The 22085-nt window shown below is 41.2% G+C and overlaps 1 protein-coding gene across 1 annotated transcript in view; it reads left to right on the plus strand.

Moving 5' to 3' along the window:
* Positions 1-22085, plus strand: part of EXOC4 (exocyst complex component 4) — a 387317-nt gene that overhangs the window by 295967 nt on the left and 69265 nt on the right. The window contains exon 11 of the mRNA XM_063308928.1: positions 15028-15247. Within this exon, the coding sequence (XP_063164998.1) occupies positions 15028-15247 (220 nt within the window). The remainder of the gene's footprint in view (positions 1-15027; positions 15248-22085) is intronic.

Consider the following 22085-nt stretch of genomic DNA (forward strand, 5'->3'; position numbering starts at 1 on the left):
TAACATCCCCCTGTTCATGTTCTTCCCAAGGGAACCAAAGTGATTTTCAGATTCTGGAAACCTAATGAACCAGTATCCAGGCACCCTGAATCAGCCCTCGACAAACCATTCAGCTGCCCTTTCATCTCTGCAGTATTCTGCTAGTATTGTTCATTACTGATTCAACTTCCAGAGGCAGTGCTCCAAAATCTAATGCGCACTATGGGATATCACTAATCCGTTGCACACTACATTGGGTTTCTCCCTGCGCCTTAGACCAGCTTGCTCTTGGATGTAGTGTGAATGGAGTAAGTAGGAGAGGACCCAGGAAAGGCAGATTAGAATGTCGGTCCAACCATCCCATGGATCTCCCCGCTCCTGTGCTGATGTACGAAAGCAAACCATGTAGAACTTGGGAATCCATTCAACAGGTTGCCCATCTGTGCCAAAATGCATACGGTATGGAACAGAAAGACTTCATAATCCAAGAGGTGGCCCAATGCATTTTCTCTTCTGATTAGCTCTTGAAACCCAGACCATCCTTCATTGCGAGCAGGGGTGGGTCAAAGGCCTTCACACAGTTATTGACCCACAAGATTTGGGTCTAGTAGCATGTTACTCTGATAGGTCAAAGATGCCAAGCCTTGTAACAAGTATACCAGTCCTGTTCCTTCCTTGCCTGTCGCCATTTTTTTCCTCCGTAGGCTTATGGTAGCTGTTGAATATGGTAGCCCCCCCATCCGTGTATTCTCACAATCCTGCACATGTGCATGCCAGGAATCTTGCACTCACATCCACAAGCCTAACAAATCACTGCTTACACTTTAATTGCTTCATCTTATCCCTTTATTAGTCTGTGACACGATTTGTGTTCTGTCAGAGACACTTCTGTTTAATTTAAATAAAATGCTAACAGTTTTCTCCTAATTTATCCCCATCTGGGCTGCTTTTGAGACTTATAAGTAGATTGTTATGGCATTAATTATGATTTCATGGCAAGGGCAGCGCTCCTTTGTAGGAGGGAGGGGTTTAGATTCCCCACCGTACCCTCAAAAAGAAATTTGCACACAACTCTGCAAAGTCTCCTTTCTCCTTTCAGAAGGTGGGAAACAATGGAGGAATTATGAAGCTCAATCCTATTTGTCCATCCCTATGAATGGAATTCATGCATCACCAGGCTTTGTGAATGGAAAATTACCCTGGGAGTTTAAATTTCCATTCCAAAGTTGCATTTTAAAATTACTGTTTTCTTGTTTCCTGATGTGCTACTGGGGAGGGGGGGAGGGGAGCAGAAGGTTGCAGGTACTGGAATTTCTGTCCACATTCATTATCTGAGCAAAAGGTTTAAAATATATGTTAGCATTTCCTGGATTTTCCAAACTATTTTTCCCCTCTATGTTGCAATTAGAAGGATCTTGTTTTAAAAACAGGACGGTATCACAGAGCAATAGAAAAAGAAAACCTAGTTTGATTTAGTAGAGTTGTTAAAAAAATATTCAGGGCTTATGAGAATTTTTTTCCTGCATTTGAACAAGGCAAAAAAGTTACGGAAGTGTTTCTGTGATTTCTTGTAACTTGAGAACATGATTTTAAAATTCTGTAGAACTCATCCACTTCTAACTGCAGATGGGGATAGGATGAAATAGAAGGGAGATTGTATGGCCAAAAGCTTATTTTGGGAGGAAATAAGCTTCTGGATGAACCAAACGTGATGTAAAGCTGGTGCTACAATCAAGTTGTCTTCTTGTACAATCTTCTTGTACAACCTTCCCTGAAAATTCTTAGCAACTCATTCTGAATCATGGCAGCTTACAATGAAATCGTTTGTAAGCTGCCATCCACCATAATCAAAAATAAATATAACAAAACATCCATGGTAAAAAAGGGTGATATTATTATTATTATTATATTTTACCCCACAGATCTTGAAATACCAGAACCCCCCAAACAAGTAAAAAAATGAAAATCAACAGTAATAACATGAAAAATATAATAAAAACAAATGGTGAAGGATCATGTCCCGCCTGCCTTGTGGAAAAGTGCAGCCTTCTCTAGCTCCTGGAAGGCCACTACTGCAGAATAATGCAGAACTATAATCAGGCATTTCAAAGGACTGGAAGGTAGATTTTAGTTCAACATTTAGATGAAGTTTCTTGCCGTCACTGGGTTGAATTGGTTCAAATCTTTTAATCATATTTTTCTGTGGATACAAGGCAGTAGTTTAGCCAGGAGTAAATTTCACTTCAGTGGTGCTAAGTACCTAACAAATGTAAATTATCAGTCAGCAGCTCCAAGCAGATTTGTGCTACACATCAGTGAGGTGGTATAACACCCTTTTCTTTAAGCCAGGCATCTCTCCCATTTCTATCCCTGTGTAAACGTTCCCTTCCTGGTAGTAAACCTTGAGCCAGACTACATGTTACACTCCCAGTGCATTTAACTACTTTTTCAGCTTGAAAGACTACTTTGACTGAAGATAGGAAGATAGAATTCGTGTAGGCATTCGAGTTGCTATCTGCTCTTTTGAAAATAATTTTTCAGTCTGAAAAAAAATTGACTGGCTACCTGAGCAATAGATACCTGTATGTGATGTAGGGTTTTTTTGTCCCCAGATGCAACACAGTTTTGTCTGTCTGTCTGTCTGTCTCCGTGCCTCTATAAGGAAACACAGGATTCTTCCAAGGTGGTTGTAAAACCTGTGTGTCAAAAGACCAGGATTTGTGGATCAGGGAAGAGGAATGAGCACCTTCTACTCTCCGTAAACTGTTTGGATTGCCGTATCCTATCAGCGGGAGTCTGGTTGCCCCTTTTCCCACTAGCAAGCTTTATTTGTGAGCTCACAAAAGCTGATGACTTTTAAAAAAAAATGTTATCAGGACTCCTCCTGATGTTTTACTACCATAAACGAATACAGATGTCCTCCTATAATATCCCATCAGCCCGTATGAATCGGGAACGCAAATTTTAAAGATTTTTTTTTTTAAAAAAGCAAACAACTTTGGATTTCTTTTAGAAGACTTTTTAGAAGTGAACATAGCCTCTGGGAAAAGAGAGAAACTTTAGCTGCCTGGTTTGTCTTTTCATTTCCAGCCCCCCCGCCCCCCTTTCCTACAGAGTCATGCCCGAGCAATATGGCATCGTTTGCGCTTTCCATCTGGAGTGCTGTAAGCACCGGCTGCTCTCAGACATACTTTCAGCTCTCTTCCTTTCCAGCCTGTAATTAACGCAACATCCCCGAGCTTTAAATGTACTATAGTAAAAAGTTAGGATGCTCAAGCACACTATTAAGAAGGGGCGGGGAGATGTTATTTGTTGTTTAAAAGAAGCTCAGGTCGCTGAGATGCCTTCAGAGAATCACGTGCTGAACTTCTTCAGAAAGAACTAATCACGTACTTGCCTTGTCCCGGATCAGAGCATTGATCCGTCTAGTTCGATATTGCCCCCAGCAGCTGGCAGCACTACTCCAGGTTTAAGAGAGGAGTTTTGTGATACTCCATCTGGAAATTGATGGTGGGGCCCTCTCTGTGCAAAGACCCACCACTGAGCTATCGTGTTTCTGCAGGGTCATCATTAAAAGATATGGAGGAAATCTAACTCAAAGGTTGTATGCACCTAGTCCATTTTAACAAATCTGCTGCTATTCTGGGAGAAACACACACTTTGTGAGACAGGAGATCAGGGGGGAGATCAGGGAGGTCTTCTTTAAATGGGTAGAAACTGCCTTTCCCAAGAAGGTGGTAACTCAGCCGCTCTCAATGCTTTCACCCAAACCAAACAGCAAGCTGCAAAATATAATTCCAAATCAGGTAAACCCAATCCTCCTCTTTCCTTTGCATCTCGTAGCACCTTATATTTAACCCGTGGTTTTTTCCCTTGCCACACAAATTCAGATACATCTTTTTGTCACTGTTTAAATGGTGCATCGAGAGAGGTATTGTCTGGAACAGAAACATCACTATAGGCGGGGCATTCATTTTATTGCAGAAATTCTCCCCAGCAATGACAATTGTAATTCCTCCCATCTTAACATATCTTTTTTAACTTTGTTCCATGTCTCAACATAATCATTTGAAATAACATACAATTCATATTTGTCATAGTGATACCCAGAAATTTTACTTCCTTCTCAACCTTAAAACCCATTTTATTCATCAATTCTATTTGATCTTCTATGTTCATGTTTTTATTAATATCTTCATCTTCTGTTTGTTGATCTTAAAACCACCTAATGCACCAAATTATTTTAGTTTTCCCATTAATGTTTCAATTCCTTTTCAAGGACCTTCCAAAACCAATACCAAGTCATCTGCAAAAGCCCTTAACTTATAAGTTTCTTCTTTAATCTTTACTCCCACAGTCCTCTCATCTTGTCTTATATCTCTGTTCAGTATTTCAAGAACCAAAATAAACAAGAGAGGAGACAGTGGGCATCCCTGCCTTGTTCCTTTTTGTATCTCACAAGGCTTTGTTAAATCTCCATTAACAATTCTTTGTGCTTTCTGTGAAGTATAAATCAATCTTACCCATAACCCCAAAGAACTCCCAGGGAGAGAACAACACCCCCACCAACACAAGCAGGGCAAGCCGCGGTATATAAACTGAGAGCAAGGCCCCCTCCCTCTTGGCACTGAAGATGTTGCCTAGCCTGGCAATGAAACCTCTGCAAGAAAACCACCAGGCTCAGAGAGCACCAAGGACTCCAATCTTACCCATTTTATAAAGTTCTCTCCAAAGTTCACATCGTCCAAAACTTCGAGCAGGAAAGCCCAATTCAAATTGTCAAAGGCCTTCTCCGCATCTAAGAAAATCAATGTAGCTTTTCATTATTGAAAAGCTCCAAATATTCCAAAATGTCCAACACATTTCTAAGATTGTCCTTTAACTGTCTTTTAGGTAAAACCCCCCATTGATCCTCATGAATAAATTCTTGCAAAATTATTTTCAGTCTGTCGGCCAGAACTGTTGTAAACAACTTGTAGTCATTATTCAATAGTGATGTCGGCCTACAGCTTCTTGTCAAAGTCAAATCTTGTCCCTCTTCAGGTATTAGGTAATTAAACTTGAATAATATTAGTGCTATATTGGATTCTTTCCAACTCTCTGGCATCTTTCCTCCCTGTAAGATGGAGTTCGTCGTATTTTGTAAAGGTTGTAAAAGTTCAACCTCAAAACATTTATAGCAAGAACCTGATAATCCATGTGGTCCAGGCACCTTTCCTGATTTATTCTTTTTTATGGCTTCACAAACTTCCCTTATTGTTATAGGTCCATTCATAACCTGTTTCTGTTCCTCTGTAATCCTCGGTAAATTATCTGTCCTTAGGTATTCATCTGTTTTATCCAGAGAGATGTTACTTGCTTTATACATGTTAGAATAATATTGATGAAATGCTTTTTGCATGGCCATGCTATCCGTTAATACAGGATCTCCCTCTTGTAGTTTCAATATCATTTTCTTTCCTTTTTCTTTTCGTAATTTATATGCCAACCATTTCCCTAGTTTGTTTGCAAACTCAACGGTTCTTTTTGCTTTACATAGTTCATTTTTATTTCCGTTTCTCTTACTGTTAACATAGATAACTATTGTTGTAAAAGCTTAATTTATTGAGAAATACTTACCTTCTCTGGAATATTGTCTTTAATTCTTTTCTCTTTTTTCTTACCCAAAATAGCTTGTGTTTTCTCTTGCTTCTTCTTTTTAAGTTCACTGTTATGTTGTATGAAATAACCTCTGATACTTGCATCCCAAACCGTTCTTAAATCCGTATCTTTGTTTAAATTATTTTCAAAAAATTCTTTTAACTTCTTTCTACAATTCTCCACTATTCCTTCTTTCTGAAACAACATTTCCTTTAGTCTCCATCTAAAAGAACTGGATTTAATTTTATAAACGAAACTCACAGGATTATGATCTGAAAAGGTAATATCTCTACTTTAGAAACCTTAGTAGCCAAATTCTTTGAAATCCATATCATATCTATTCTTGAAAGAGATCTGTGTCTTTCAGAAAAGTAGGTGTACTCTCTTGAATTGCCATTTTTTTGTTTCCATATATCCACACCCCTAAATTGTCCACCAAATCAAAGAAAACTTTGGTAATTTGCCTGGAGTGATTTTAATATTTCTCTCAGAAGTTTTACCCAGTTGTGGGGAGATCACTCCATTCCAATCCCCCATCAAACACCAATTTTCATAAGAGGAACCCATTAGTCTCTCCATAAGTCCTTTATAGAACAGTGCTTTATCCTCATTTGGGGCATAAATTCCCAATATCAGAGTCTTAGTCCCATGCAAATTAACTTCCACCCGAACAAATCTACCATGGTCATCATTCAATACAAGTTCTGGTTTTAGTTTGGGATTTATATACAAAACAACTCAATTTCTTTTTTTAGTTCCCGCTGAAGTAAATTCTTCACCCGAATTTTTATAAATCAAATATTTTATGTCCTTTTTTTCTAATATGTGTCTCTTGTAGGCAAATTATATCTTGTTTTAATTTTTTCAAATAATGTTTTTTTTTTCAATTTTGAGGAGCATTTGCTCCATTTATATTCCAGGGTGCTGCCCAGGGTGCCACCCCTTTGGGCCACTTCTGCTCTCGCCTGCAGCAAGCAGGGTCTCTCCCTCCTGTGGGTCCTGCTGCCAGCCTGCTCCCTAGAGCCCTCACTGACTGGTCCAGAGGAACACGCATGGCAGAGGAACACGCATGCTGCCCCCTGGAATTCATGGGGGTGCCTTATCCGGGGAGCCTGGCAGGGGTCTCTTTCTCTGGAGGAGAGGCCTGACCTTGCTTCAGGTGGTCAGTTTAACAGCCATTGTCTGGGAACAGGCCCAGAAGGGATCTGCATCTCAGTGGGACCAGAGGAAAGGTCCACTGTGTTCCTGGCAGCGTTATTTTATGTGTATGTGTAAATTGCAGTTTTGCCCCCCCCCCTTTTTTTTTAACCTGTCCCTCAACAATAGACCCCTGTTTATTTCCTTAAATTAGCTTATCCCTGGACTTAATATTAAGAGCATTATCTTGCTGTTCAAGGGCTACTATCTTTCTGGATTTGGCAAGGCTCCTGACTTACACTCTTTGTTACTATGGTAATCTTCTTCTGCCTTATTTTGAAGACATAGCCGAGCCTCTCCCATGGCCATAATTGCTGTCCCTGCTTTAGCATGTGAACACTCCCAAGACTGCAGTCAACTTTAACGATGATGTTTTTGCCCAACTTTGCAAGAGAAAAAGCGTGCTTCCTCCCCACTACCCCGTGGGCTCAGCTGTTCGCCTTAGTGGGGTTCACCCGCCCTCCTGAAAGCACAATATTGCTCGGCACTTTTGAGCTGCCTTTCCCTGCCAGCCTAATAATGAGCGTGATTAAGGTTCAAATGGGACTTGGCTTAAAGACAGCTTTGCTTTGAACGTAAAGTGGTTCTTAAGGGTGGTGAATCAATGTCTGCTGTGACTTCTTGTTTTCCGTTCCTAAGAATCTGATCCCTGCATCAGAATTTCTTAACACAGTATTTTATTTCAATTCATTTTAGTATTTTCATTCTTAATTTTGGATTGTAGTATATTAATTGCTTTTGTGTATGTATGTATGTATTAATGTAAGATTGTTACTATTGTATAGTTTTATTGTGTCTGGCCCTAGGGCTGTGATAAACATGTGCGTGTGCATCTGTAAATGGTACCCAGATACCCTCTTGTCAGGCTTCTGCCACTTAGTTAGTTGCTGTTAGCTGCATTTAGAGATTTTTTGTCCCACCCTCCTTAATGGATTACTTGAGCCAACCTTCTGAGTAGGCCGGCTCTCTCCCATCCGTCCTTTGTTTTTGCAGTGGTCAGATCTGTCCTTCCTTCGTTTTTGACTGACAGTGTGAGAACCAACTCTCACAGTTCTATTGAAATAGAAAAAAGCTGCAACAGACACCTTGTCCTGTGGGGCTGAACGACAGCTGATTTGGAAAGAAGCGGTTGAACTAATTTGCATGCACACTGTGATCTCCTAAGCAAAAAGAAGATGCCCCCTAGTGACACTTTTCCCCCCCTTTTCAGTCGAATTGCAGCCCAGCTTCCAAGTTAAGCTGGAAAGCTCCTGTTTAGGCTAACTGTTCAAATTTCTAGTTCTCTGACTCATGCACCCTGATGGCACAATTTACTTAAATAAATTCCCACGGTCCTTTCCGAAGTGAGCAAGGGGAGGGATTAGAACCTGGATAGGTTTTAACATAGTGAAGGCATGGTGTAAAGGCTTTTCCCAGCTCCTGTTGCACATTCAACTTTTCCCCTAAATGCCTGTTTGTCTTATGATAGAAATGTAGTTGTGCAGAAGGTAGGAGAAGTGTCTCATGGGCACTTGAGTTTAGGAAGTGAATCTGATCTGTAGTCTGTTGCTCTTCAGTTCTTCTTAGGACTTTTGTTCCTTCCAAGTTCCAATGTCTTTTGCATCTGCCAAAATAACAACTTTAATAATTTTGTTGTTTTCATATTAGTGTTAGATGCCACAGGTTGGGTTTGACTTCTTGTGGTTGTGTGGCAATGCACACCATCGTGATTTGTCTTTAGTGATAGTACTCTAACCTTATATCAGACTACTAAATGCAGTATGTCCATGCCAGCTAGGATGATGGAGTTGTTATGCATCACATCTGGAGGCATCTGGATAGGGAAGCCTGACTCACTGTCTTCAGTATAATGTTCAGTTGAGTACATGAGAATTTCCACATGGACCTTCACACTCAATTTGGACATGGAAGGAGATTACTGCAATCCTCTTACGTGTTGTTCTCTGCTCCTTAACTTTGGTATTGCCAAATTGGGCAAGAGAGTCTAAATAGGGCTAAACTTCCTTTCACTTGATTGTGGGCAGAAGTCTCTGGACTTTGACATGGTCTCCAATTACATCTTCTCAGACTGAAGAGCCTACAAGTAGAACCACCTTTAAGTGTGCCATGGGGCAAAGGAAGTAGAAGTTGTAAGGTCCTTTAACTGTAACAGAAATGGTTGAGCCATTGGACTGAGCATGTGATCATGGATGACTTGATGTCATTCAGTGTCCATATGCTTACAATCCCTTGCCACCACGGAGGGTGGTTGGTTTCTCTGGTTTTCAGAGAGAGAGAGAAATTTAAATTCACAGTGACATAGGTGAGGAAGATCATACATACACACCACCAGTTCTGTATCCTTTTCCTCTTCCTGTCCTCATGGGGCTTCTCTAGAACATTAACTTGTTCGTGAATGCTGGAAGGCATGGTTAGCCTTCCAATAAGCAACCTGTGATACATGGTGGGAAGGAAATAGTTGGCTAATTTAACTCCCAAAGAGATCGATTAAGAATAAATCTAGCTGATTGGGTCAGTTGAGCCGTTGATGTTCCCATGACACGCTAATCTCTCTCACTGATGCAGTTGAGCGTGTTGTAGGAACAGGACCTCTCTGTGGCCTTGAAAACATTGCACCTCTTTCCCGTTCAAGGTCTAATGCTTTTAGAATGGTTGATTCTACCTAAAATCACTATTACATGAAAGAGAAAGGTACAGGCTGGAGACTGGCTGCATCTTAGGAAGTGCACCGGACACCATACTTCTCTGTTCACTTACTGTGTTCTAATTTATGCTAATAAGCTGTCAGTTGCCAAAGCAAACAGCGATCTTCATTCTTCAGCCTCAGTTGCATAGGTTTGGGTTGAGCAGAGAGCTCAGCAGGTGTTAGCTCCCAACCTTAACCCTGCTGGTATGCTGGACAGAGTTACTGCACGGGTCTGGCATTTGCCCTCTGGAGCTTTCAGATACCTAACACCCGATTGCATCAATTTCTGCACCCCTGTACTGTGCCTGAGCAGCTAATCAGTCAGCTGAATGATCATGAAAGAACTGGCCATCTGTTTGCTCCATTTAATGGAGTGTCAGCACATCCCGGATAGGAAATAATTGGATTGACAGACACACAGTCCGTTATAAGACTGTTTGTTAACTGATTAGAGGAGGGGGGCATGGGGGGAGCTGGGGGAGCAGCAGGCAAGGGAACGGAAAGCGGTAATTGAGTTGATCTGATCGCATCTGACATTGGAGGCTTGCACGGGCAACCATGGAGATATTTACCGTGTAGATGTTCCTGAGCCATTTTGGATGCATGACAACTGCTCTTTTGAAGACACCAGTGGAACGCCTGTTTTTATAATGCTCTGTAATATAATGCTGATTGTGTAAAAATGGGACCATTACAGAATGGTTGAATCCAATGCATTAAAATGGAGTTTTTCATACATATTTGCTTGGAGCCTCTTGGGGTTTCTTTTTACTCTTGGAGAACATAGTTTGAAGGCCCCATGATCAATGCTGACCGTGGAGAGAAGGAGTCCTGGAATCTGAGATATGGGCCCAACGCTCTTGAGGACAACAGACTTTGGGTCCCTCAGTTAAATAATGTAACTCATTGGTCACTTGGAGGCATGTGTTCTCCGAAGCACTTCTTCACTGTTCTGTTCCTTCTTCTGTCTACCTTCCGTACCTGACATTCAGACTGTAATCTCTTCAGTCAGGAAGGGGCTGCTCGATCACTGTAGGTCACAACTTAGAAATTTGGAGCAGATTTGCAGGGACTCTCTTCTGGAGAATATCTGAGGACAGGAGCACTGCATATTCCAAGTTGGCATAGCATTGGTTTGGTACATTTGACGTTTGTCTGGCTCCATGTTGAGGTGATGCTTTTTCTTGTTGTGCTTCTTGCCAACTTTGAAATTATATGACAACAGTTTGTATTTTGAAGAACTTTTGTGATCTAAAGCGCTAGAGTTTACTTGCCATTCACTTGACCTAGAATAGCGGACTCTGAAGATACTTTGGGGACAGAGTCCCAAAGACACTGTTTCCTTCCTTCCTTAGTATGCTGCCCCTTCCCAAGGCTCCGGTTAGTACTTAGATGGGAGACCACCAGAAAATCCCAAAGCTAAAGGCTAGTGTGAGCCATCTCAAAAGATCAGGACTAGAGTTCCAACACTTCCATATTGTTTCCCAAAAAAATACATGAACCTGTGGTCACCAGCTCAGTTTAGGGGTGACATAACCTTTTAGCTGGGTGTGTGTGACCCCAACTATCTGAGCACCTTGGAGAACAGTTTAGATAAAGCTGTCGTGGTTCAGTGGTGGAACAGAAGTCCCTTTTAGTTAGATGTCATCTGTCACTGCTTCCTGATAGTCTTGTCCAGGAGGGCCTGTCAGACGAAACCAGAAGCTTCCAGGGTCGATTTCTTTGCTTTTTCAGCTCCTGTATGCCTACTTAGATCAGTTGGCCAAACAAAGGGGTTCGTACGATGGCTCAGTCTTTGGGCACAGGGTTGGACTTGGGGCATTGGAGCTTTGTTTGGGTGGACTGTGCTTGAAACAATTGGCAGCATAATAGATTAAGCAATGCTAAAAGGGAGGATGAGACCAAGACGTTTGCAGGCACTCAAGGGAGACTGAATCTGTGCATGCAGTAAAGTGCTTTATGTAGTGAAACATTTGTCAGCAACCTATTCTTAAGTGTAGTATCTGTTCTGTAATAAGTGATAATACTGCAACCCAATTCCCAAGTGTCAGGTTTTCCTCTGCAAATGCTGTGTGTTTTTCCTTTAATCGCTTCTCAATGACTGTGACTTGTGCATCCAGTAAAGTGGATGTTTTATGTTCTTTGACTTCTCCTGTGTGGATTTGATCCTTAGCATCTTCTGATGCTTTTATCATAATAAGATTTCTGGAGAGCTGTCATACCTGAGCTACAAAATTCCAAAGAGCTGCTAGAGGGCAGCAAAGAATAGAAAGTGTTTGTGTCTCTTTGGTGGCATCTAGTGGACTTCTGGGTTTTTGCAGGCCAGAAAGGATAGCCCTGATTTCTTTAGAGCAAAAGATGGGGGGAGGTGAGGGGGTTAGGGAGGCTTCAGGATCTGATGCAAGGAGAAAGGAGCTTTTATCAGCTCAATCATGTTGTCAAGTGCAACTTTGCCCACTTAAAATTGACCGCTGTATTTTTGGTAACAGGGAAAGTCAGCTGGTTAGACGCAAAGAGAACCATTAGCACTTGATGCTTCTTGGATGAGATGCAGCCTTCCTAAAATGCTTCAATCAATGTTGGCCTTGGTTCCAGCTGATCATCAGGCTCATGAACTGATAATTTTAAAGACAAGGGAAGCATGAGTGCATGGTTTCCATAAAAAGACGAAGTCTGGCTTGCTAGGTGCATAAATCAGCTCAGAAGCTGGACATGAGTTTTTCTGGTCTGAAAGAAAAGAACCTGGAGCCTTGGGCTTCTTGACTATCCCCCAAATTCTTAGGTTTGGCCTTCAGCACTTCACTCTGTCCTCCTAGTTCACTATCCTAGCCCTGCTAATTTTCTGCAGCCCCACATATGCCATTCAAAAGTCTCATGTCTCCCTTGGCCTTAAGTTGGCACCCTGGGACAATACAGCCAAGAGAAGAGATATATGCACACAACCTTATAAGGGGGGAAGAAATGTTAAGTTTGCCTGAACTTATGATGAAAATCAAAAGTCACTTCTTTAACTATTTCTCTTTTCCATTTTCTTTAGTCTCTTTCTCTCTTTTCTTTCTTTCCTTGCACTTTCTATTCTTCTTCTTTTCATTTTCTCTCTTCTGAATTTGGTTTGTATTATCTTTTGTTATTTTTAAAACTTTCAATAAAACTTTTTTTTTCTTTTAAAAAAAAGGAAAATACAGCCAAGGACATCCAAGATGCTTCAGCCCTATGCTCAGTGCTTGCTTATCTTGGCTCAGTGAGTTTATCTACCATATTAGTGCTATTATGGTATATGAGATCAAACAGATTAAAATGTGTCTCTGTTGGGTACGTTCCATATTCATAGTACGCAACGACATGAAAATAACAACAGATCATTTTTTGTACTGGTGTCATAACACCTACATTCACAAGTCACATGGTTCACATTGTGACACGTTTCAACATATGCCCAGCTTTCTTTCCTGTGGATGCCCATGAGAACTGGTTGTATGAATGGGACCTTGGTTAACTCATTTCTCTCTTGAATGATTAATTCCAAAGAGGAAGAAGAGTCTCACAGCTTATTCAGAAATTATTTTCCATCCAGTTTTGGTTTCTGAAAGTATTTTTGCCTAACTATAGAGACACTTTGTTGGAAAGGATCATATTCTGTTCTTTAATAAAAAATGTCCGTATGAACTGGACAAGCCCAGTTTATGGGCGAGGATTTTTAGTTTTAGTATGAAGATGCTGCATGTTCCGTAAACTAACCAGGAATCTGAACCGTGGCCGATGGCCACGTTGGCCGGGAGTTAAAACGGCTTACGTTTCAGGAGACGGTGGTTTTTCTGTATGAGTCGGTGTCTGTGTACATGCGCACACAGACATAAGTGAAGGTGTCATTTGTACAAAACGTAAAGGAGACAGCAGTTTACTTAGAGTGCTTTTCTGTCTTGTGGGATTGCTTTAATTGTAGTCACAAATCACACTGAATGCTTTCCTAGAAAGATAAAACAAGTTAAATGTATGTGCTGTGCAACAAATGCCTGCTTTTGAATGTAGTGAGGAGGTGAAAGCTTCAGCACTGCCCCACGTTTTTTTAGCTCCCACCCAGACCTTTTCCTTCTGTTCAGACCTTTCGTGACCGCATGGCCAACTTCCCTTCTCTAGCTTTCGGAGGCTTGGGAGTCCCGCTCTTCCCTCCCCTCCTCCTCCCCATCATTGGCGGCCACGCTCCAGCAACCCAGAGATGTACCCGGCCCTGCATTTGATTTGCAGAAACATCCTTCGCATTTTACAAGATGCAGCACTGTGGTGTTATGCTAAAGAAGTGGAATCACTATGCATTAAGGGAATTTTCCACCCTTGACTTGCCCCATAATTTGCTCTTGTTCAGTGAAAAAAATACACCCCAAAGCCCCCTTTTACCTTGATCTGCCAATTGTGAGGTGGTTTCCTTTGGGCTGGGAAGTGTAAAGTCTGGTTCTCTTGTAAATTAAAGTTCTCTTCTAAATCAGAATGTTTTTGATGGAGTAGTTGAAAACAGATTCCTTGCCCCAGCTGGGTTTCCTCTGGACCCCTTGGATCATATGTGGGGCATCGGCTGTCTGTTGAAGCAGAGCATCTTAGTTTTGTATTCTTGCTTCAAAGGCAGGGTGGGTTGCTCAGATGCCCTTCTAGTTCTGTGTGGTGCTCCCTCCCCAGAGTCAACATATGCAAACAGGTAATCGCAGGTTCCAGGCTAGGTTAAATGGCATTCAGTGATGCAAAAACACTTTGCCCAGACCTGGGAGCTGAAATTCAAGTGACGTTATGCAGAGTTCTGCATTTCTTTTGTTTTGCCTTTTGCTTTTTGTAATCAGAAGCAGCTTGGGGGTAGACTGAGGCTAAACAGAGGAAGGGAGTTTGGTTCTTTCAGTTTCTCAGCTCAAAATGGATGGCTCTGGTTTTTCACGGTGGAGGAGAGAATTTTTTTTTCTGCATATTTTATCCTTTGCAGGTGAAAGAACAGATTGGGGAGGACAGTGAAGAGAAAAGCTATCAGATGGGAAAGGGGATAGGCATCTCTCCCCTCATATGTCTAGGCTGTTTGCCTGCCTAGACTGATTTGCGTGTTTTGTTTTGTTTTAATGCAGACAAGGAAGTAATGAACTCCGCCAATTTAAGATGGTTAGTGGAAAGGTTAAGGTCTCTGAGATTATTGCATGCTGGAGTCAATGCAGCTCAAACTGGTAAAAGCATGATCGGCAGAATCCCATTTTGAAACATAGGAGACGCTCTGAAACTTTGAACTGCTTTGAGTGGGATTCCTAAGAGGTCAAGGTGCCTTAAATAATGGGGGTCTATTATTTGAATTGAACCATTGCCATCTAGAAGATTTGCTATTAATGCTAGGGAAAACTCATTTCTGAAAAACAGGACAAGATTGGGCAAATACCTTAGATTCCCTCTGTTGTCATACTTTATTAAAATGGCGAAACTCACTGGCTTCAATGACATTCCAGTTGAATTCACTACTATCGTAATGATGTGTCTTCCCCTGTTTTAATGTATTTCAGGTTTATTCAAGAGATTGAACATGCTTTGGGACTAAGTCCCACTAAGCAGTGCCCACTTCGGGAGTTCCTCACCATGTACATTAAGAACATCTTTCTTAACCAAGTATTGGGAGAAATTAACAAAGAAATTGAAGGAGTCACCAAGATTACCGACCCCCTGAAGATTCTTGCCAATGCAGATACCATGAAAATGTTGGGAGTACAAAGGCCTCTCTTGCAGGTAATATCGGTGTTGGGAATATTTCTTCCCACCTTTAGTCTTCAGGGTAAGGATACTGCAGAGAAAAGAGCCGAAGCATCCTCCTTTGCATCTACTCAATATAAAGCTGAAGACACAATAGGTACAGGCCTGGTTGCCAGATCATATTTCAGTTCATGTGGTGGTACAGATACCAATTCTTCCCCCAGGCCCCTCAACAGCAGTCTGTAAAGGCCCCAGCTCAAGACTGCACTGATGAAATTCAGCAATAGACCATTAAATAATGCTAACACTTTTTTTTTGCCAAGTTAAGTAGATGTACCAAGCTTCCAGTAGTTATATAATTATAAAATCTGCAGATTAGATCTGTGGATAGTTTAGTTGAGACAGGATTGTTGATGTTATCCAATGTCCATTTAAAGCAGGGTTGGCCATCAACCACTTGCAGATCCCACCATTTCCAGCCCTCAGGCACTTCACTGCAGCCTCAAGAACCCCTTGGAGGAGGGGGGGACATATTTATAGATTAAAAACCTAGACTACATTTTAATGCCTTTCTTTTTTCAATGAGGACATCCTACTCTCTCCCTATTCTGCTCCTTATGGTATCCCTTTCTCATCTCAACCATCTGGAAACTACATTCCACTTCTCAGCTTTCTCCAGACCAAGCTACAGGAAGGGACTGGACTTTCCATTCATTTTGCCCTGTGACCACCGTGAGCCAGTGAACAAATGTTCACATTCATTTCTTAGTAGACATTCCAGAAAAAGATAAAAGGCTGGGGCCGGGGGCCCTGGGGAAGGAAATCCAGGATTTTAGAAGGAGATTTACCTTTGGTGTTAAGCAGGACTGCCCCCATTGCAAATAAAAACTGCACTCTTTGGACTCTGCGCTAACTGGAGGAGCTTAGATGGATACAGTGATTAGAAGCTTAGAAGAATACAGTGATTAGAAATGCGTTCCATCACGGTAGGGTTCAACCTGTGTGGAGGCTGTTCATGTGCTAGCGTGGTCTAGGCTCAATCACCATAATGACTTCTAGCTGTCTTTATCCATACCTCAAAGTGGCTATTTTACCTAATGATCCAGCTGGATCTAGTGGGTGAGCATTTGGGAAGAACGTTTTAGCCACTGTATTCTGTTGGTCTTCATGCTGGCTTTATTAATACTTTATTATTTATTTACTTATCTAAAATGTTCTGTGGAAGCCACCTTGGGCAGGTCATTCCTCTAAAAAGTGAACTAAAAACATTTAAAATAGCAAATAATAGCTGGCCGTCACTGGTTTCTTCAAAAGTCATGTTCCTGGATTCGCAGAATGCATGGCTCAAAGTCTAAACAAAGACATGTGAATCAGCAAAACACAAAACCGACTAAGCTTAATAAGTTGTGTGAATGGAGCCGTTAGGTCTTCTATTGGCCTGGTTGGGATGTTGAGTGAATGCAGCCAATCAGTGGTTCAAGAGAATGTGAACCTCCTGATGCTGTGTTCTGCTGCACAGTATTGAGAGCTGACATTCAATCTAGCTCACAACTATCTCAAGAAATCGGTAGATAAACCAGGATCATCCAGATAACAACCCAGTATAGGCTTTTGTGCAGCTTTTCCCAAGCAGCACTTTCCTGGTATGTAGGACTTTTGCAAAGGCCAAGCTTGGCTGGGAGATGTCAGAATTAAGGTCCTTCAGACGTAGAGACCAACAGGAATGGGAAAGTTGCTCTGGCACAGCATGCTTTGGATGAATTAATATCATCTGTCATTACTGTGTCTCTGGATGGTCCCATTTTTTTGAAATAGGAAGTGCTTTGCAGTTTTTTCTCCCATCTCAGCCTGGGTTTTGATGCAGCTCTTGGCCATCCCAGGACTGGTTAAACATAGATTTCCTTCCAGGCCTCCTTGGGAACAGCCTTCCTTTTAAAATGGTCGCTCATGATAAAATGTAAGCGGTTTTGATGGTGGAATCAAGACAGTGGACCTTCTGAAGGCTGCCCATGCAGCTGCCTCTATCGTAATGACTTACAGGAGATAATGAGGCCATTGCTACAGTTGGCATCCTGTCTTTCTGCTGGGGGAAGATCACTTGTGGCTCATCCAGACAAACATCGCTACCAGCTGTGAAGGCATACTGTTCCCATCTTGTCAAATTCCTGTACATTAATCAGATGGATGTCGGTGACGAGTGACATTCAAACGGCCACTGATTGCTGCCAAGCGAATTTTGTTGTTGAGCACCATAAACAAACGAGTTTTCTTTCTGGTCCATTTGCAACTATAATCAGAAACTATTAGGCTGCTGCTGTAACTGATCAAGCATGCGCCTTCTTCGCTTCTCAAGGGGGAGCCTGACCTTTGAGACATGAAAATGCTGATCAATAAATAATGCTCTGCAGCAATGTAGGAACGTTCTGTTTTCGCAGAAGGGAAAATATTGGAATATTTGCACATACAGAAGTGAGCACCTACAGACACATACACTCATTCTTTCCATTATTAATAGCTGAAGTGGGATACCAACAGCTTGTTTCACCAGCACTTTTAGCCTGGATTCAACCCCAGAGATAACAAAAGATAAAGCTGAGGCTAATTGAGAAATATTTAATTGTGGGGGGGATTACATTTTCCCATATTAGTCTTTGTCTGGATCCCTAGAGCAGCTAACAACATGAATTTAACCCCCCACAGACACAATTAGAATCGTGAAAAATAATTACCTCTAATGTACAAAAAAAATAATTTCCCACAATTCAGTCACTTCTTCTGAAGCTCAGTTCTTCAGATTTTATGATGTCCAAGCTTTTAAGTTGAATGAGACCAGAGAGACACTCATGTAGCCGTATCAAAAGAGCTTTTTTAGATACAGATTTCCACAACCAGGGAAACCACCAACTCAAATGTACCTTTCCCTTGTTCCAGGTGTGATTTTTTTTCACCTGGACATGAGTGATCATCTTGGATCATGGCCATAATCTCCACAATATAATTCTATACTTTCTTCCATCAAGAAATCAGCTGAATATACCTTATCCGGCTTATTCGCCTTATTCAAATCTGCCGTCAGTTCTTCTAAATCCATCTTAAAATGGGGTGGTCGGAACTCGACCTCGAATTCATGGAGGGGTCAACTAATGCAGAAACAGCAAAATACCACAGTTGCTTCCTGTGATTTGGAAAGTATACTTAGCTGAAGCTGCCTAGAGTTACAGCAGGCACCAGCGCAGAACAGAATTCACTTGAATAGTCACTAGAAACATCCTCCTGACCTGAGAGATGCACACGTTGAGGTACGCACACCTGCATACCGTACACACACAAATGTTTCATCAACATCTTCAGCACCTCTTGACCCTTGTTTCGTACCCAGCTTTTCTGACCTGGCCTCAGATACACGTTCTATGATGGATTATTTTAATTAGCCTAACGGCATGGAGAGGTTTGTTTTCATCAGGCAAATATTGTGCTCATAAATCTTCATTCTTACCTCTTCATCCAGGTTTCCATGGCTGCTTTGATCCCCTAGTTCTCCTCTAAGAGCCTTTACGTTGGGAAACAGCAGAGAAGATGAATGTCTTTGACTGCCTGTTCCAACGCACGGGAAAGCCAGGTTGTCCGAAACTGAAATTCCGAGAACAAAAGAGCAGCTTCAACTAGCTGCACCTCTGCTTGGTATCAAATACAGTCAGAACTATTAGTGACCTCTGTCAAGTACCTCTGGTTTCTAGAACCTAGAGGCTTAACCTTTTGTTAGCAGCCTTTGTCCTTAGATGGTGGGATAGACTACGGTAGGACAAGCTGATAGAAGTGTCTTTTCTCATCGTCGGGCCATGACAACTGAAACTAATTACAAGTACTTGACCTGGTGTACCTCGGGATGTCTCCTCCAACATTTCCATGAATGTAACTTCCAGATCAACATTGCTAATTCCTGTTACATTTCATTGCATATAATCGTAGCTGATAATCATCATCCTGCCTCATTGTCCACAGATACTCTGAAAAACAGTGCATATAGTTTGCAGAAGAAATTGGGAATGATTATATAACTGGTCCTCTCCCAGCCATGCAAGGAGGATCTGTTATGATTCATCAGAACTCATAAGGATATAGTGACAGTTGTTCATTGAAAGTGACACAGACGTGTCGTCGTCATGTAGCTGGATAGTCACTCACAAGGTGGGCAGAGCAGAGCAGAGCCCCAGTGTTCTGCAGATCTTCAGTATAACATCTAAGATCACGTGTGTAATATTCCGTTTCTGCCTCCTTTGCCCAGGACTAGATACAAACCTTCCGAAAAGGATACGTTAAGGTCAGATAAGTCTTGAGAGAGAAGAGGAGAGCAAGAAGAAGGACCATATCAGCATTAACTTCAAACATCTTCCCCTACACAAACTGTCTGTCTGTGTGCGCCTGTCCATCCATATATCCATACAAAATAAGATGCAAACTACAGTATAAAATGCTCTCTCCCATAAATATGCCTCAATTAGTGGACTAAAAACTTAAGTCCTGTGAAGAAAGGTGGGCATGTTTAACTTTGAGATGGCTGATAGCTCTTTTGAAACACCTAAAGGATGTCACAGATCTTGTTCACTCTTATTCCAGAGTATAGGGCACTGATGAATTGACCAGAAGTTAGTTTCCAAGTTGATTAATTAATTAGAGTATAGCTGTATACTGCCTCAATCAAACAGATTCAGGCAGTGATAGAAAATAATAGGAAAAACAAAGCTGAATTCCCCTGCATCAGAGGTATTTAAGTGGAGGCTGGATAGCCATTTGTCAGGGATGATTTCAGTTAGATTCCTACTCTGAGCAGTGGTTGATCTTGATGACCTAACTCGTCCCTTCCAACTCTGGGGTCTCTGAAATAACACACCTATAAATCCTACCTGATACAATCAGAATTCTGCAAGGAACAAGAGACTGCTTAAATTGTCTCCCACGTAATTTAAATATTTTGTTTAAAACATTTTTATCCCACCCTTCTACTAAAAAAACATGCCAAACTGAGGCATAGAAAGTATATAGAAGGCCTTCTGCTAAACTCAGCAAGATGTAAAATATCTGCTTCTGGTTAGCTTTTGATTTCCAAGTTCCTCCCTGCTTTTAACACATTTAATTGTACCTGGATTTTTAAAAAAAAAGATAATGTGAAATGTGACAGCCAGCTCCTGTAGAGACAAAAGCAAGATAAATTGCTTCTCAAAATAAAAGGTGGTGAAGTTATCTTCGGAAGAGACTTCCCTTTCCCATCACACCACAGCAAGGCAGCAGTCAGTGTAGGAAGAATTAAAGGGCAGTGAGTGTTGAAGGAAAAGATTTTGCCAGATATAAAAGATTAAAAGGTAGGCTGAAGTTTGCAAGAACTGTGACCCAAATATTCATTTTTAACACAATGAGGGGACATTATCTACTAATCAGTTTGAAAGAACCATTACATCCACTGTCTCTTGTTTATTATGGTGGGAAATAACCTTGTTTAGGGGCAGCACCATAGAGATGACCTGATCAGTGAAGTTGGAGCTCATGCAGTCACACATGAAGGCTAAATGGATTTTAAGAGTAGATTAGTCATCCATAGCTACAGCTGATTAATTAGCTTAGGCTGCAAATATGCAGTTATGTAATTGCATTTATGTCCCTGTCCCTCCTCCCCAAAAGAGATTCATAATGGAAAAAGAAGGTAAAATACATTAACTTGCATAACATTTAAATATGGCTGTATTATATGAACACACAACACAGAGCAGCTGCGTGGGCCGAAGATACTAAGCTTTGTTAGTTTTAGCTTTGGGTTGTTAATGTTGTTGTTTTTAATGGCTTGGCGTGTTGTGCAAACCCAGCTCCTTGGTTTAATTGATTGTTCAGTATATTCTGCAAATCTAGAAAAGAGCTTAATTCAATAACCAGGTTAAGTGTCTGTTATCAGAATACAGTCTCTATATGTCAATTTAAAAATATTAAGTAGAATTTAAATAAAAATAGGATACAACAGAGGGCTTAGATGATGTTCTGCTAATCAGGTTGCCAAGGACTCTGTTGTTTGAGATGATGCTTTTATTTTTAAATATTTTATTTTTAAAGTACAGTTCAAGGTGGCTTCCAATCATCTCCAAAATTTCAGAAACTCAAAATATTGCTAGGTTAAGTCTAGAAGTTCTTCATCATAATAATTCCATTTTTCTGAATGCAGTCCTAGCATCTGAAATGGATTCAGGGACTTAGTTTAAGTTCTTGCTCAAATTTAAACTTGGGTAGCCTTCTAAGTGGTCTCCTTCAATTTATGAGATAAAATATACTTCAGACATGTAGGAAAAATAGAGAGTGGGGAGCCTTTTTAAATGTCCAGAACACTGACTGTGAAGGCCCTACTTTGTCCACCAAGCTTAAGAAGGGTAGCAGTGACTGAGGAACAGAGGCTGTGCAGATTGACAATTAGATGTGTAGCCTAAACTAGGCAGCAAACAGAATTCCTTTGATACAAAGATTGATAAGTCCTGACTGGGGTGCATCATAATAACTTTGTAGTGCCTCACAATGTCTAGTGTTTCTTGTGGCCTGGGCTTCTTTGAATGTTCTTTCTTCCTTTCTGTGTCCAGATCCTGGTTGTGGGCTGAGGCCACCTGAGGTCTTCATGGCTCCAATATTAATCTTCTCTGCAAGGCTCCAGACTAAAATTCTATCCTTTAAGACTCATCTTTCCAAGAACTTTCTGGATTCTAAGGAGATAGTGATCTGGTCAAGTGCAATGCTGCCCAGGGTGCATTGCAGGAAAAAGTTGGTGAAAAATTGGCAGGCTTCTCGGTAAAAGGACGAGAAAGGGCATCCCACTTTACTAATTTAATTACAGCTTAAGAGC

The sequence above is a fragment of the Candoia aspera genome, chromosome 7, assembly GCF_035149785.1.
Source record: "Candoia aspera isolate rCanAsp1 chromosome 7, rCanAsp1.hap2, whole genome shotgun sequence".
In the NCBI taxonomy this organism is placed as follows: Eukaryota; Metazoa; Chordata; class Lepidosauria; order Squamata; family Boidae; genus Candoia; species Candoia aspera.